Source organism: Camellia sinensis, chromosome 5, assembly GCF_055761805.1.
Source record: "Camellia sinensis isolate YWXY chromosome 5, ASM5576180v1, whole genome shotgun sequence".
Taxonomy (NCBI): Eukaryota; Viridiplantae; Streptophyta; class Magnoliopsida; order Ericales; family Theaceae; genus Camellia; species Camellia sinensis.
Genome location: NC_138965.1, coordinates 193409575 through 193424885, shown reverse-complemented (window position 1 = coordinate 193424885; position 15311 = coordinate 193409575). Strand labels below are relative to the sequence as shown.

At 40.2% G+C, this 15311-nt stretch overlaps 2 protein-coding genes across 2 annotated transcripts in view; both read left to right on the top strand.

Moving 5' to 3' along the window:
- The first annotated feature begins 563 nt into the window (after positions 1–563).
- LOC145791976 (uncharacterized) lies at positions 564–1271 on the top strand. Its single transcript, XM_082872441.1, has 2 exons — positions 564–767; positions 921–1271. The coding sequence occupies exons 1-2, from the start codon at positions 564–566 to the stop codon at positions 1269–1271; spliced, it is 555 nt and encodes a 184-aa protein (XP_082728567.1).
- A 9038-nt stretch (positions 1272–10309) lies between these two features.
- The window catches only part of LOC114302709 (protein decapping 5), a 29295-nt gene continuing 24293 nt past the window's right edge, over positions 10310–15311 (top strand). Inside the window, exons 1-4 of the mRNA XM_028247778.2 lie at positions 10310–10726; positions 11828–11928; positions 13136–13207; positions 13319–14290. Of these exons, the coding sequence (XP_028103579.2) occupies positions 10582–10726; positions 11828–11928; positions 13136–13207; positions 13319–14290 (1290 nt within the window). The 5' untranslated portion in view covers positions 10310–10581. The remainder of the gene's footprint in view (positions 10727–11827; positions 11929–13135; positions 13208–13318; positions 14291–15311) is intronic.

Here is a 15311-nt window from a genome sequence, read left to right as displayed (position 1 = left end):
AATACAGGCTTCGAATGAACCCACTCAAATGTACATTCGGAGTCACTGCCGGCAAGTTCCTTGGCTGCATTGTTCACCGCCACGGGATAGACCCCGACCCAGCAAAGGTCGTCGCCATTAGAAATATGCCACGACCAACGAGTATAGACGAACTGAGAACTTTCCTTGGTCGGGCATCTTATCTGAGATGATTCATCCCTGTTATAGCTGAAATAACACAACCCTTCAACTCATTGCTAAAGAAAGATGCCAGGTTCACATGGAATGAGGAGCACCAACAAGCGTTCGAAGGGATGAAGTTAGCTTTAACCTCCCCTCTCTCCATGACTCCTCCTCAACCAGCGAGGCCTTTATTTCTCTATATCACTTCCACACCGAGGTCAGTCAGAGCTTTGCTCGCCCAAGAAATCGATGGACTTGAATGACCCGTATACTACATAAGCAGGGTTATCCAAGAGGCTGTAGTCCGATACTCCCCCATCGAGCGGCATTGCCTTGCCCTAGTCTTTGCTGTTAAAAAGCTCCGACATTACCTTCTCCCTTACCCCATTCATCTCATGACCATGAGTGATCCCATCCGATTCTTCCTCACCAGACCTGTTCTCTCCGGCAGGCTAGCCCGCTGGCTCCTCTCGCTAGCAGAATATGATATCACATGTAAAGCTCCCAAGGCTATTAAGAGCCAAGCGCTAGCTGACCTCCTAGCGCATTTCCCCAGCGGAAAACATGAGTCGCCCTCGGATGAGCTGCCAGGAGATGAGTTCCAAGTTGCTGAAATAAATGCAGAAGGAGAATGAAGTTTGAGTTTTGATGGATCGTCTACCTCCAAAGGGGGAGGAGCTGGAATAATCCTTACTTCCCCAAACCTAACCGAAGTCAATTTGTCATATAAACTGGATTTTCGATGCTCTAACAATGAGGCAGAGTATGAAGCCCTGATACTGAGACTTTTGGCAGCACTCTATCTAGGAGTAAGTCTCTTATGTATCAAAGGCGACTCGAATCTGGTGGTCAAGCAGACCAATGGAGACTATGCTATCAAAGAGCCCCCTTTGGCTTCAAACAGAACCATCGTCCAAAGGTTAACAGACAAATTCGACACGATAAGGATAGAACACGCTCCTCGCTCCAACAATCGACACCCGGACGCCCTCGCCACCTTGGCCTTTAGGATGGAATTCTTAGAAGAATCAACCAAGATAGAAGTCCTGAAAGGCTCTGTGCCATGCTCAGTAACAACTATCTTCCCTGAAAAAGAACCCGCCGATTAAAGAGCCCCAATCATGGATGAGCTCCGAACACCCTCAGGTAAACTACCTTTGAGTGAGACCAAATACTTCACAATTTACCAAGTAGTCCTCTACTATAAAGGGCTCGGTGGTTTATTGGCACGATGCATCGACCTTATCGAAGCCAAGTCCAAGTTAGAAGGGGTGCACAACCGCTCCTGTGGGACAAGAGATGTAAGCCTCTACAGGAGGCTACAACGACAAGGATATTATTGGCCTACCATGGCCAATGAAGCGAATGACCTTCAAGGGAAGTGCACTAAATGTCAGGAATTCCCTCCAAATGCTGAATGCGACTTTACAGAAATCACCTCCGATTGGCATCAGGTATACATAGATTACCTCAAAGAAAAATCATTACCACCGAATCGCTCTGTAGCCGCAATAATCAGGAAACGAGCTCCGAAATTCTTTTTACAAGAAGAGCAAATTTTTAGGCATGGCTTCGATGGAAAGCCATTACGTTGCATATCAAGAGCTGAAATCCATAAAGTTTTAGAACTTACCTACGAATCGAAGCACCAAAGTGGAGCAAAGCTATTTCAACATCTTTTACATATGGGGTATTATTGGCCTACCATGGAAGCAGACGCAAAAATGTACGCCAAACGCTGCAAACCTTGCCAACTCCATGGAAATCTCATTCATGCAGCCACCACTGATCTACATAGTTCGAGCCCACCATGGCCTTTCCACACGTGGGCTATGGATCTTATTGGCTCCATTTCTCTGCCATCAAGAGGATACATATGGATTGTAACGGCTACAGAGACCTATACTAAATGGGTAGAAGTCATCCCTCTAAAAAAGGCAACAGGAGCTCCTATCTCCAACTTCATCCGAGAATTCATCATATGTCGTTTTGGCATACCTAGAGTAATTCTTTCAAACAATGGGACCCCTTTTGTCAACCGCCAAGTTAGACAACTCCTTGTCTCCTACGACATCACATACCATAAATCAACGCCTCACTATCCCCAAAGGAATGGGCAAGCAGAGGCAACCAACAAAACACTCATTAGAATCCTTTCACTGACTCTCAAGGATTATCAAAGGAATTGGGCGCACGTACTCCTAATGGCGCTCTGGGCCTACAGAACATCCAAAAGATGGCTAACTCAAATGACCCCATTCTCATTGGTATACGGCACGGAAGCGGTTCTTCCAGTGGAAATTGCCAAACCCTCAGCTCGCATGGCTCTCCGAGGTGAACTTACTCCAGACTCCAGATCCTTTGAATTGGAGATCCTTGATGAAAGAAGGGATAAGGCCCTGGCTAACCTCAAAGTTTACCAAAGTTGCATAGCTCGAGCCTATGATACCTTGGTGTGCCCCAGACAATTCCAAGAAGGTGACTTGGTATTTCGTGCTGCACCTCATGTCATGAGGGGAACCTTTACTCACAAGTTCACTCCCAAGTGGCAAGGACCTTACATAGTAAGAGAGGCCAACGAGAATGGTTATTATAGAATTTCTGAACCAAACTCGCAAACTCTCTTGAGCCCTATCAATGCCAAATGGCTAAAGGCCTATTTTTCTTAGGATGAAAAAAAGGAATCACCCATGAGAAATTTACTCTTACTGATGTAATGGCAATATAAGACATCAGCTTATGCTTATGACAAATAAACAATCATTTGCTATCTCCATTCTCATTACGCTTTGTGTAACTATCAATAAATCATCAATCAAAAAAAAAAAAAAAAAAAAGAGAAGAAGGAAGAGAGAAAATAATAATAATAAAAATATATACAGTACTTGGGGTTTTAGTTCAACCAGTACAAGAAATTCTTCAGCTTGCCTAACTTGGACCTATCTGGCTATCTAAGTCAAAAGCCTCATCTTCCACACTAACAAGTTGAGCCTCTGCCACGGCTCTCCTCTCTCTCAAACTCGATATCGCCAAGTCTACATCCGCTAGCACCTTGGTCGCCCGTTCTAACTCCACCCCAGCCTTTTCCCTAGAAGATGCCGATTCCATCAAAGCCATGTCCATTTCCGCTAGCTCAACCTTGAGATGAAGATTCTTTACTTGCACCTCCATGCGAGACAAACTCTCTCTCAGCCAGCTCACCTCAAACTCATGCCGTTGAAACTCAGCCACAACAGCCAGAAAGGACTGAAACATATTAATAAAAGTCTCCGAAGTAAGACCATGCAACCCGCTGAGCATATCGCAGAATGCCTCTAACAAATAGCGTCGTAAGAACATAGCTTCCAAACGCATGAAAGTGCTCGGCCTACGATAAAAAATAAAGCTCAGTCTAGGCAAATACTCGTCTCTCACGCCAGCAAATAGTACCTTGGAATCAAGGACCTGCTCCTTGCCATCAGGCCCTGCCAAGGATACGCAACCATCATCAAGACAGGCCACGGTAAACTCGCCATCCAAGAAAGGTAAACTGGCTCGACCGTCATAGCCAATGCCAGGAGCAATAGTATCATCATGGACATAACTACCACTCTCACCAAATGGCAAACTAGTAGCAACTCCCAACGAAGTAGGCAAAGTACTAGGCTGAACATCCACTAAAGGAAGGCTAGCCTGAGCACCAACTGAAGACACAACTGAAGGCACACCAAAACGACCATCAACTGATGAAAAACCGCTACTCTCACCAAATAAAGATATGGTAGGGACTCCACCAGAAGCCAGGCGAGATTGAACATCAGACAAAGGCAACCGACCAATCAGGTCATCAACATCGGACTCCCCAAGCCTGGTTAGTTGTGCCACCAGATGCCCTAACTGTAATAGAGGAGGCGTAAAAGTCACTCTACTCTCACCACATGACGCAACAACCTCAAATCTCACCCTATCAAGAGGAACATCTACCTGCTCGAATGTAACCCTAACAACATCATCATCCCTCGCATTCAGATTGGCCTCTGAGCTATCCCCATCTTCACCCTCACCTTCGGAATCACTAAAACCATTAGCATTACTTTGTCTCTGCGACCGCCAACGCGAAAGCAAATCATCAGCAGAGTTCTCTTCCTCAGAAGGCACGCTCGCGGCCCTAGGTGTCGCAGAAACATCATGATGGATAGCTGACCTTTGTACTTGAAGAGACAAAGCGCCTAACTTACAAACACATAAACGAAACATAACAAGAAAGAAAATCATGAAAAACAGAATAAAAGCTAACCTTCATTCTCTGGGAAGGCTCCTTCCTAGGCTGGCTCAAGCGTCGTTTAGTTGTACTAACTTCCCCTCGAAAACCGTCTGTACCAACCACCTTCGCCTGACTCAACACATCAGAGAGTAACTCTAACCGTGCAAATCGAGACAACTCACCCCTAGCCAATTTGGTCCGGCCCTTCACACGCGGTTGACACAGTTCGTTATCCGATGGAATGCATATAAACTCTAAATCCCCAATATCACCCCCGAGAAACTCTTGAAAGGAGGCAAAAGTCTCCCTCCAATAATGTCGCCAACCAACTATCACCCACCTACACGATCAGCCCTCCTTCGAATAAACTTGCCACACTTCTGGAGCCTCGAAAGATGAGTATGATAGAAGAATTGCTCAAAAGTATCAGCTATAGGGAGGACTACGCCAGGACTAGGGACCCCCTGATCAGATCCAAATTGGCGAGCCACTCTCGCTGGATTATAGGATATAGAGCCATAAGCTCCTCCTACAAAATAAGGCAAGGAACGCGACAAGAAGCTACAAGCCGTCATTGTCTTGGCACTACTCAATCGACCATCAAAAACAACCTCGGAATCTCTCGAGTCATACATCCGAAATGGAACCACCCCGACCACAGGTGGAACATACGGAAGAGCTATAAACTCACTCTCATCATCAAAAATATCCATCAATGGCCCTCGAATGCGTACCCCGTACCACCTAGTAGCTTGGCGCTCTTGCCCCTCTCCAGACTCAAAATCCGTCGGTCTAGGAGCAAGCCTAGGAAGCCGTTCATACAAGAACATCTGCAGGAAGGAAGTCCATACATAACTAATAACATCATACCGACCTTTCGACTTCTCTGTTCCAACTTGATATATATCAAGCCGTCTGTATAGAGTCCCCAAAAACAGTGGCCCAAATGCAATCGAAAGACCAGTCGCAAGATAAGCAGCAATATCAGACATAGACGGGTCTATTCCATCCTTGGGTGCTCCATCGAAGATATACCGACTCAACCAATATGCAAGGAAAGAAGCAAGGTAGGTGGGACTATGCTTATACTTTTCATATCTTAGCCCATTTACCCCATTTTTCCCTATCTCGATTCCTTTTGCCGGAGATGGATTCAAATCTCGATACCAATACAAGAGACCAACCCCAGCAGCAAACCCAGAACGACCCCTATGAATCGCCAACGGCGACCTCTGCGCTTCGCAGGTACCTCTCTTCCTTCCTCTCTAATAGTTCGCTTCTCTTCTCTCTTCGTGCCTTCAGAGTTCGATCAAAATACAAAAATCTCGCCCCTCACAGTCCGTTTTATCAGCCGTGGCGCCTTCACACCACACAAACGTTGTTGGATCTCACCTCGGAGCTTGTCGGCGGCAAACTTTTTCCCCTCTTTCGCGGCTGCAACCTTTCTCTCCCAGTTGAACTCTGGATTTTCTAGTCTTTCGCTCTAAGTGGGATTCTAGATTTTGTTTAGAGAGAGAACGAAAGGTATACCTAGACACAAAACTTCCCGAACAGTTTTTCTAATGGTATAGGAAACCTAGTTACAGATAACCATGTCAATAAAACATCCTTGCACACCTTGGGTAAAGAAAGATAACGTGGGCAGCAACCGGATAATACAGAGTCCCTCTCTGATCCAGTTTCAAAAAAAAATAAAAAAATAAAAAATGAAGAAGAAGAAGGTCTGCACAATGGATAAAAGGAGAAAGTGGACGAAGTAACCAGAAATTGCACAACTCTGGTCAAATTCAAAATACACGGAATACATATTTCTGTAAAAACGCAAGCTCCCGATTCGAACAATTTCGAACAGATTGAAACTATACTAGAATGTGCACAAACTTCTTTTAATTCATACGAATATAAAATTTTGGACGCAATAAGGCAATGTTCAAGTAGAAAGAGGCGCTAAAATATATATATATATATATGTAAATAAATTAATTAAATAATAATGTGTATATATACACACATACTCAGGTTGTACCTTCCCAAGGATGAATCCTTAAACCAATCAAACTCTTTGTTACAGACTGCAAAAACCTTAAAGTCTCCAAAAAGTCTCTTTACTAATAGCTGCACAAGCTATCACAAGCTACTATAACAACCCCAAATCAGTAGGTCTGCTCTAAACCTATAACTTCAATTGATGAGTTGTCTTCTTCATGGATCGCCCATTCCCAATGTAAAACTGCAAAAGTTAGTAAATTCACCTCCTCTTTCCCAATGCAACCTCATCTTTATAAAAGAGCAAATATGGGACAACAACAGAGAAACACAAGCAAATTCATAACCAATTGCTAACATTCTCCTCTCAACTTCAACAATCCATTCTCTCTAAATGGCTTCCAGAGGAGAGGGACACCGTGATAACACCGTTTGGCGACCAGTTAACAAGGCTCCAAACCAGAGAAGTTCAAAACATAGAGCTTTAAGCTCCAACTCTAGAGCTTCAAGCTCCACAACCACTCACCACCACCGCCCAGTGTGTGAGTTCTTTCGAAAGATGCTCTCTATGCCTCCATGACAATTCTAAGATTTGCTATTTGAATCTCCTTGGATCCACCACCCAATATCTGCTTCTACAGTTGTAGAGGTGCCGGAAGATTTCCGGGGTAAAATAAGAGGATGGTACAAGGCACTAACTATTCCAGAGCTCTACACAATACCACCGTCCCATACTTGGTTTTTGTTAAACCAAGCAGGCAACCTCACTCTCCAGGGATCCATCTGTCAGGCAAATCAGGTATTAATCCCACATTTTGAGAGGATCCAAATCAACATCCTCTCTCAAAGACTGACAGAGAGAGATCTTGATCACCATATCTCTATCATGTCAGCACCATCGGAAAACCTAAATGAAGATCTGGGACTTGACATAGAGAACTTTGCAGATCTCAACATTGGAGAAGAGAATGCTTCCCGCACAGTTCAGCCAAACATTCCCCATAACACTCTGCTCAACATTCTCTTTTTCAACACTGAGGGCGTCGGTCGCCCTAACTTCCTCCAGCACTACATGCACCTACACTCTTTTGGACATTTCGATCTTGCCATCATTACGAACACAAAAAATAAAGAAAGTGAAGCCTAGTTTATGAGTAAAATCATGTGTTACTCCAATACCAAGACCATGAACCCACCTCCCAGTGGCATGGAAAGAGTGACGAGCGGAATTTGGTGCCTATGGAATGAAGCTGAAATCTCATGTGATGTAATAGAGATCCCGTGGAATGAGGCTATTGCCCAACAAGCCCATATTTTCGTCCGGCCAGTTCGTGCCAGATGAAATTAAAATGTATCTCTCCCTTTAATTCAAAAAAAAAATCAAACTTTTTTTTTTAACTGCATGAGTTATATTTCGACATCTTTGTCATATATGTACAGACACTCTCATGAGAATATCTGTACAAGGGGGGCATTAATGTGGGTATCTATACTATACTTGGCACGTGGCGAGCCCAACGGGTGTCACATCAGAACCACTACACATCCATATGGCAGATCCCTAAGGCACCATGATGAGTATGTCATCACCATCATGCATCCACGTGGCAGACCCCTGAGGCACCACGATGAGTTGAGATTTTATGCCTAGCCTAAACGGGGGCATGCACATCACCAAGAATGAAACAAGGCCACATGGAGCTGGCTCACTTAGAGTTCTTCATGGCCCTTCATAACTCAAGAAATGTATTCTCTACCCACTCACCCAACTCCATGGCAACACAGCTAGACTCTTGGCTTACCTACGCTCGCCTTATCTATGTTTACTTAGCTATTGAGGTGAGTCTTTGGCTTACCCATGCATTCACCCTCTTGGCTGCCTAGGTCAGGAGTAGGACCTAGGCACTCTCGCTTGGGATCATTGGAGAATTGTGGATTGGAGGCTAAGACCTCGGGATCGTCAAGGTCGTGTAGCTATCTCCCTGCAGTGATAGCTCCCCCTTTGACCTGGCTCAGAGAAATAGACGTTGACCTTACACTTACATCTGATGCACATATGATACGCCTCTCAAGATATCACGCCTACCTCTGCAGTTCCTATGATGCAACCTCCCCGAGGACCTGAATCATAGGACGCAGCTAGTAGGGCTGATATCACCCTCCTATCGAGTTGAGGAGAACTTGCCACCTGTCTTGAGGTTGCTTAGGCTCCAATACTCTTGGAGTTTATATAACGACATCATAAGTGCAGCCACAAACACACAGTAAGAGCAACAAGAATCACATAACATATATTAAGTGTTCAAGGTCTCTCACTGCCATCTCTTCCCTCTCTAAACTTGCCTTGGTCTTCTACTCCTTCACCTCCGGTGATCTTAAGTCATTGAAGTGCTTACCATCTTTTCAAAGGTCAACGACCGATAGCCTCTAATCTCTATAACCCACAACGTGCACCACCAAAGACTATTGTACACCACTCCCTACCTCAACAAAATTATGGTTAATATCATTTGCTACAATATTTAGAGTCAAACCACAATAAATATATAGCCAAATCTTTTGAAGACAAAAAGAAAAAAAAAATCCATGAAAGAGATAGGAAGCAAATTAATGGGCAATAAAAGTAGTCATTGACCAGTTATTTTGTGCAAGATTTATGGACATTTACGTAACACCATATAGAACTTTTTATTGTCATCCACATAAAACCTCCTAGTGTAGGATAGATGACAAATCTCATCAAATTCTTAGCACTTTCCTCGTTGCAATTTTCAACTGTTTTTGTTTACTAAAGTAGCAATATTGTGGAGTGTACAAGTATTGTTACATAGTATTAATTATTAAATAAGGTTGAGTGATTAATTTAATTGGTTATTGAATAATTTAAAATGAGAATTATTGAAACAATTTGACCGATTAAGTGAAAAAATTGTTTTTTCTCATCCACATGTAATAAGATCTATTAATCAAAAACATGTTGCAACCCACTATTTGGTTAACATTGTGATATGAAGTATCTCATTGAGTAATTTACCAATTCTTTATTAAAGATTTATTCATCAAATATAAGTTGTTTTGAACTTATTTTGCAGACACTATTGGTTTGTTTTTAGAATTTAAAAAAAGTAATGTGGTGAGAAAATAATTAATAAAATGCACTTGTTATTTTCACATAGTTTTACATTTTCGAGAATAAACCTAATTTTTGAAAATTTTAAAATATTATTTTGATGCTTATATTTATCAAACTAATTAATATATTTTTTAAAATTTAAAAAATTAATACTGAAATTGAAACTAAATAAAGCCAATAAATCGTATGTTGAAAATACTATATCAAAAAATAAAGTCAGTTGAAAAATTATTTTCAAAAGTTTGTGAGGTGATTACATAAGTGAACAACACTCTTTTATTTCATTGGCTGAAGTACCCACAACAATTGATGAATTTTTTTATAAGATATTATAATAAAAAAAGTGGCAAAACAAGAAAAAAAATAAAAATTAAATAGGTATCATTACAAGGGATCCAATTGTTTGATTGTTAAAAAGCACAAAATAAAAGGATACAAAGAAAGGTCAAATGACAAAAAAATAAAAAAATTATACGATTACATAGACATATGTTTTAATAATTATAAAATTTTAGATTGAACGGTGGAATATATTTAACCAATTTTAAAAACGAGGGTCAAATCGTACATTAAGAAAAACCAATAAAATTGTGCGATTAGTTTGAATGAAACCAATTTACAAAATTTTCAATTTTTTTCTCAGAAAAGGGTAATTACACTACCTTACCTTTGAGAATATACTATTTTGGCCCCTTTTTATTATATAAAAAACAATTAAAAAATTCATTTAATCTAAACAAATTTAAGAAATATATATATTTTTTAAAATTAAAAATTGTTGTAGTAAAGGGAAGCAAAAAAGCAAGTTTAAAAGTTGGAGCTAAAGAAGATTCGTTTGCCCTTTTTGCCCAAACAGAACTTGGATAATTACAATCCCAAACGCTTTATAGCGAGAGAGGAAACTGAAAACCCTACAGCCCAATACTCTCTCTTTCTCGTTACTTCTTCAAAAGGGGTCAGCAAATCCAAATCCCCTCTCATACTCTCTCTCTCTACACACTTTTTATAGTTGCAGAGTTAGATTTGTCAATCGATCTTCGTTGCTGCTGCTACAACTATGGCGGCAGAGAGTTCTAGATCTAGTTCATCTGCCGATTCCTACATCGGCAGCTTGATTAGCTTGACATCCAAGAGCGAAATGAGATATGAGGGCGTTTTGTACAACATCAACACTGAAGAGTCCAGTATCGGATTACGAAACGGTACTGCAGTTTTATGCTTTTTTTTTTTTTTGAAAAATTAGTTCTCTGTTTTGTTGAATTAGGTCTTGTGGTGATATAGATTGAGAAAGATTGAATTTTTACTGTTTTTCTCATGAATTTGTATATAGTAATTTATGTATTGGGCATGAGGATGAGATGAATGTTTAGTTATATGTTGGAAACACGTCATATATATGTGTGTGTGTGTTTTTTTTTGTGCGGTATATATCTAAACCTGTGTGCGTTTGTGTAACTGTATACATATATGACTTAACTAGAAGCTGAGCAAACACGCAATGCGTGTGCAAAAATAGAAGACAGTTGCAACCGTCATCTGACAAAAAAAATTTGAAAGTAGATGGAGGAGAAAAAAAAATCAATTTTTTTCTTTTAAATCAGAAACTTTTGGATAGTTATATAGGGGCAATTTGGGCATGAGAAAATGCGTGACGTTCACAATGAGTGAGTTGTGTGCTTATATAATAGAAAGATGAATAGGCTCGAGCTTTGAACTGAATTTGATGTTTGGTGGCTTTTAATTCTTTCTTTCGTGTCTTTGATTTCTACCGTACCATCCAATTGCGTTATGTTTTGAAGCAATTTATGTAATTGATGTTGTTTTCGTTTCCTTTTTGTGTTGTAAGTCGTGCTGTTCGTTATTAAAGACAAAATAGAGGTTGATACTATATTCAGTGTGACTTGCCTTCTGTTGTGTTCACATTTGGACATTCCCATTTCAGCGCAAGCGGAGTTTGGGTTTATTAGCTGAGAGAACCTAGGAGCCAGAAAATATCCCAGACAATCATATTTGCAGATTAATATTAACTTTTATTAAGTGAGATTACAGTGCAGCATAAAACTGCAGAAATTTTGAAGTATGAGATTGCACTTTCGGAATGGGTTTTATGAAACAAGAAGATTTTCCAGTCACATTGCAACAACTTTTAATTAGTTACTTTATGTAGTTAAACGAATTCTCTTTGTTGATTGCTCTAATTCTGTTTACAATTTATTTATTCTATATATGGTCATTAAATCCTGTTACGATACTATGGTTGTCATATCAATTATTGGTGTTGATCTTGATGTATCTCATGGCAGTGAGATCATTTGGGACGGAAGGACGGAAAAAAGATGGTCCACAAGTTCCCCCTAGTGACAAAGTTTACGAGTACATTCTGTTCCGTGGAAGTGATATCAAGGTAGTTTGATGGAATCTTATGCCTTACTAGATTATCTTGTGATTCAGTGTTATACTTTCCGTATTTTCCTTTATTGAGAAGGCCTTCTTGTTGCACCTTGTTTTGTTACAGTGGAAAACCTTATCCATCTCATTTAATGATAATAAATTTGTTCTCAATTAATGAATAGGTGAAAGGACCACACAAATATGCTAATAGAATATACATGAATAATCCTATCGTGTCCTCTGATACAATTTCTAGTATTGTATGTATAGAATGAAATATCCCACTTTACTAACCTTGGAAACTTTAACCATCATGTCAACTATATAATAACTATCAACTGTGTATGATCCTGGTGTGAATATGCATGATTCCTATGGTTATTCTCTGACCACCTCCCTAATCTTAGTTTTGAAGCCCAATTATCGAAGCAATACTGGCCATACATGTGGCAGCACCCAGCATCTCATGATATCCTTCCAATTAAAATTTTTTCTTCATTTTTTTCAGCTGTCCTTATTCCATGTCATGTAGCAGTACTTTCTGTAATCATACATGATGTTTGCCCAAGTTTCTTCATGCTCCAAGTGCACATAATGGCTCTTATCATTTGAACGTTGCATTTGGAGTAAGGCATGTATATATATATATATATATATCTATATCTTAATGAATTAAATAACCAGTGCAGTTTCTCATTGATTTCCGTAATAAACGAAGGACTTGGGGCTTGGGTGGATTTTGTTGAATACAAATTGATTTGGTTTCATAACTATCTATTTTAAGTTAATGGCTATTTTTTAGTTTTATTTACAATGAGGGTATTCATAATATCACAATTTAATACAAGCTCTGTATCCTGAACCACAAGTCCATTTTTTTTTGGTAGATAATACCTGCAATGTAGAGCTTTCTTTCTTCTTCTCCTTCATTGTTTTTTGGTTCAAAGATGCTCTTAAGGCATGTTTGTAATTTTTAATGAATTATAATAAGTCGTAACTTTTTTGACGGTTTGTCAAAAGATTAGTTTGGGTTTTTTTAATTTTTTTTTACGACTGTTTTCAATTGCTGTGTCAACTGTAATGCATGAATGTGTTGTGAATTAAAACTTTGTAGACTTGGACTTCAGTATGTGGTTTTTTCTTTCCACATATGTTTTTTTCCCCCTCTCTGTTGGTGGTATTAGCCATACCTTGAAACGTTTTTTTTTGTATCTTTGCAGGATTTACAGGTTAAATCTTCTCCGCCTGTTCAGACTTCACCACCCATAAACAGTGATCCCGCTATTATTCAGGTGATCAGAAGGAAGACAGTTGTATACGTGATGTGTTAAATTCCTTATTAGAAAAGGGTGATGTCTTGAATAGTAAATTTAGCTCTGAATTTCTCTCTATTTCTTTTGCAGTCTCACTACCCTAGGCCTCCTGCTACATCTTCAAACTTGCCTTCTGCTGTTACTGGGCCTCTGACAGATCTTAGGTCCCATACTGCACAGTTGGGACATCCAGCGTCAAGTTTCCAAGGTGGCTTGCCGTTGTATCAACCTGGAGGGAATTTAGGGTCATGGGGGCCTTCTCCCCCTCCTCCAAGTGCTAATGGCAGTGGATTACCTATGCCAATGTATTGGCAAGGATTTTATGGGCCCCCCAATGGGCTCCCCCAGTTGCACCAGCAATCCTTGCTTCGACCACCACCTGGGCTATCAATGTCTCCTTCCATGCAGCAGCCAATGCAGTATCCTGGATTCAATGCCTCTCTGCCAACTGGAGCATCTAATTTACCGGGTTCAAACTTGTTGGAATATCCTTCTCCTCTGGTTCCTGCTACTACTACCAGTTCCCTTAATTTGGCATCTGTGTCTTTGCCACCTTCAACTTTGCCGTCAACCCTGCCTCCAGCACCATCTATTGCACTAGCTCCTGAAACACTACCTGGTTTAATCCTAAACAAGGCTCCTAATCCTATCCTGCCTGCAGCAATGCTAAATACTGACTTGCCCACACTTTCTCCTTTGATTACATCGAGTCCAGATACAAATGCTGTTGTACCACCAATCTCTAACAAGCCTACTGCAATTTCTGGTCCAACTTTGCCATATCAAAGCATGTCTTATCCCATATCCAGTATTGTTGGGACATCCAGTTCAAGTCAGACAGAAGCACCTACAACTTCTCTTGTAACCCCAGGTCAGTTGATGCAGTCTGGATCAACTGCAGTTTCTTCATCTCAGTCTTCACAAATAGCTCACAAGGATGTGGAGGTTGTTCAAGTATCATCATCACAATCATCATCACCATCAGAACCATCAGCGCCAGTTATGGCAGACGCTCAACCACCAATATTGCCACTACCGCAACCTTCACGTGGCGTCGAAAAGGTGATCCTACACTACAAGCATATTCATTATTTTTGTTTAGGTCTCTCTCTCTCTTACTCTCACTCTCCCCTAACTGTATTGATTCCCGGTGGAAGAATTTTCAATTATATTCCTTAATATTTGGGGTTATGACCTCGTTTTTCTTTCTAAATAATCTGACTAACTAAAGATCAAGATGAAGTACAAAATCTTTCACACTGGTTAAATTAATCTATTGTAATTCTTATTGTGTATGATGCATGAGGGTGTGAAGCTATGTGACTGCATGTTCTCTGTATGTTTTGGCTTGTCAAAAAACTGCTACAACTTGTTATCGCCTTTATAATCAATCAATAGTTCGGCATTTTTTTTTTTTTTTTTTTGGGGTGTTGTAATGGATGGAACTAAAAGTGTAATTAACACTAAATTATAAATTTGGAGAGAAGCACCTGAACCAAAAGGGCTTATAGATAAGTAGGACTAAAACTGAATAAATGAAATATAGTTTTAGTAACAATAAAAGTAGAAATAGTGGGGAAGTGAAAATTTTATGGAACTACTATAAAATCACTGATGCTTTACAAGACATATGTTGGGCTAGAAAGAATGCAATAACAAAATGAATGTAGCCAAGGATGTTGAGATGGATGTGGTGTGGTAAGACTATGACATAGATATAATTAGAAATGAGTGCATTTGTTAAAATGGCATAGACAGTACTCTAATTGAAGATAAGTTGAGAGAGAGGGGACTAATATTGTTTGGTCATTTACAACGACAACTGGTAGATGCAATGGTAAAGAAGAGTGATATGATCACTATAACTGGAAATGCTAGGGGAAAGTTGAAGTTCTTAATTGACATGGGATTAATGAATTCAATATAACTCGGCATATAGCCCTTGACAAAGCGAAATGTTGAAAAATGGTTCATGTAGCCTACCTAAATTGATTGCGATATAAGACTTTAGTTTGGTTTGGTTTGTGTGTTCCATGTGTTTATGCATGCTTGCATATTTATGACAGGTTTCTGGTAATTTCAT

Coding starts and splice junctions, on each gene's coding strand:
- LOC145791976 (XM_082872441.1), top strand. CDS start 564: ATGAGTGATCCCATCCGATTCTTCCTCACCAGACCTGTTCTCTCCGGC. Junction 768..920: donor TGCCAGGAGATGAGTTCCAA/GTTGCTGAAATA, acceptor TCTAACAATGAG/GCAGAGTATGAAGCCCTGAT.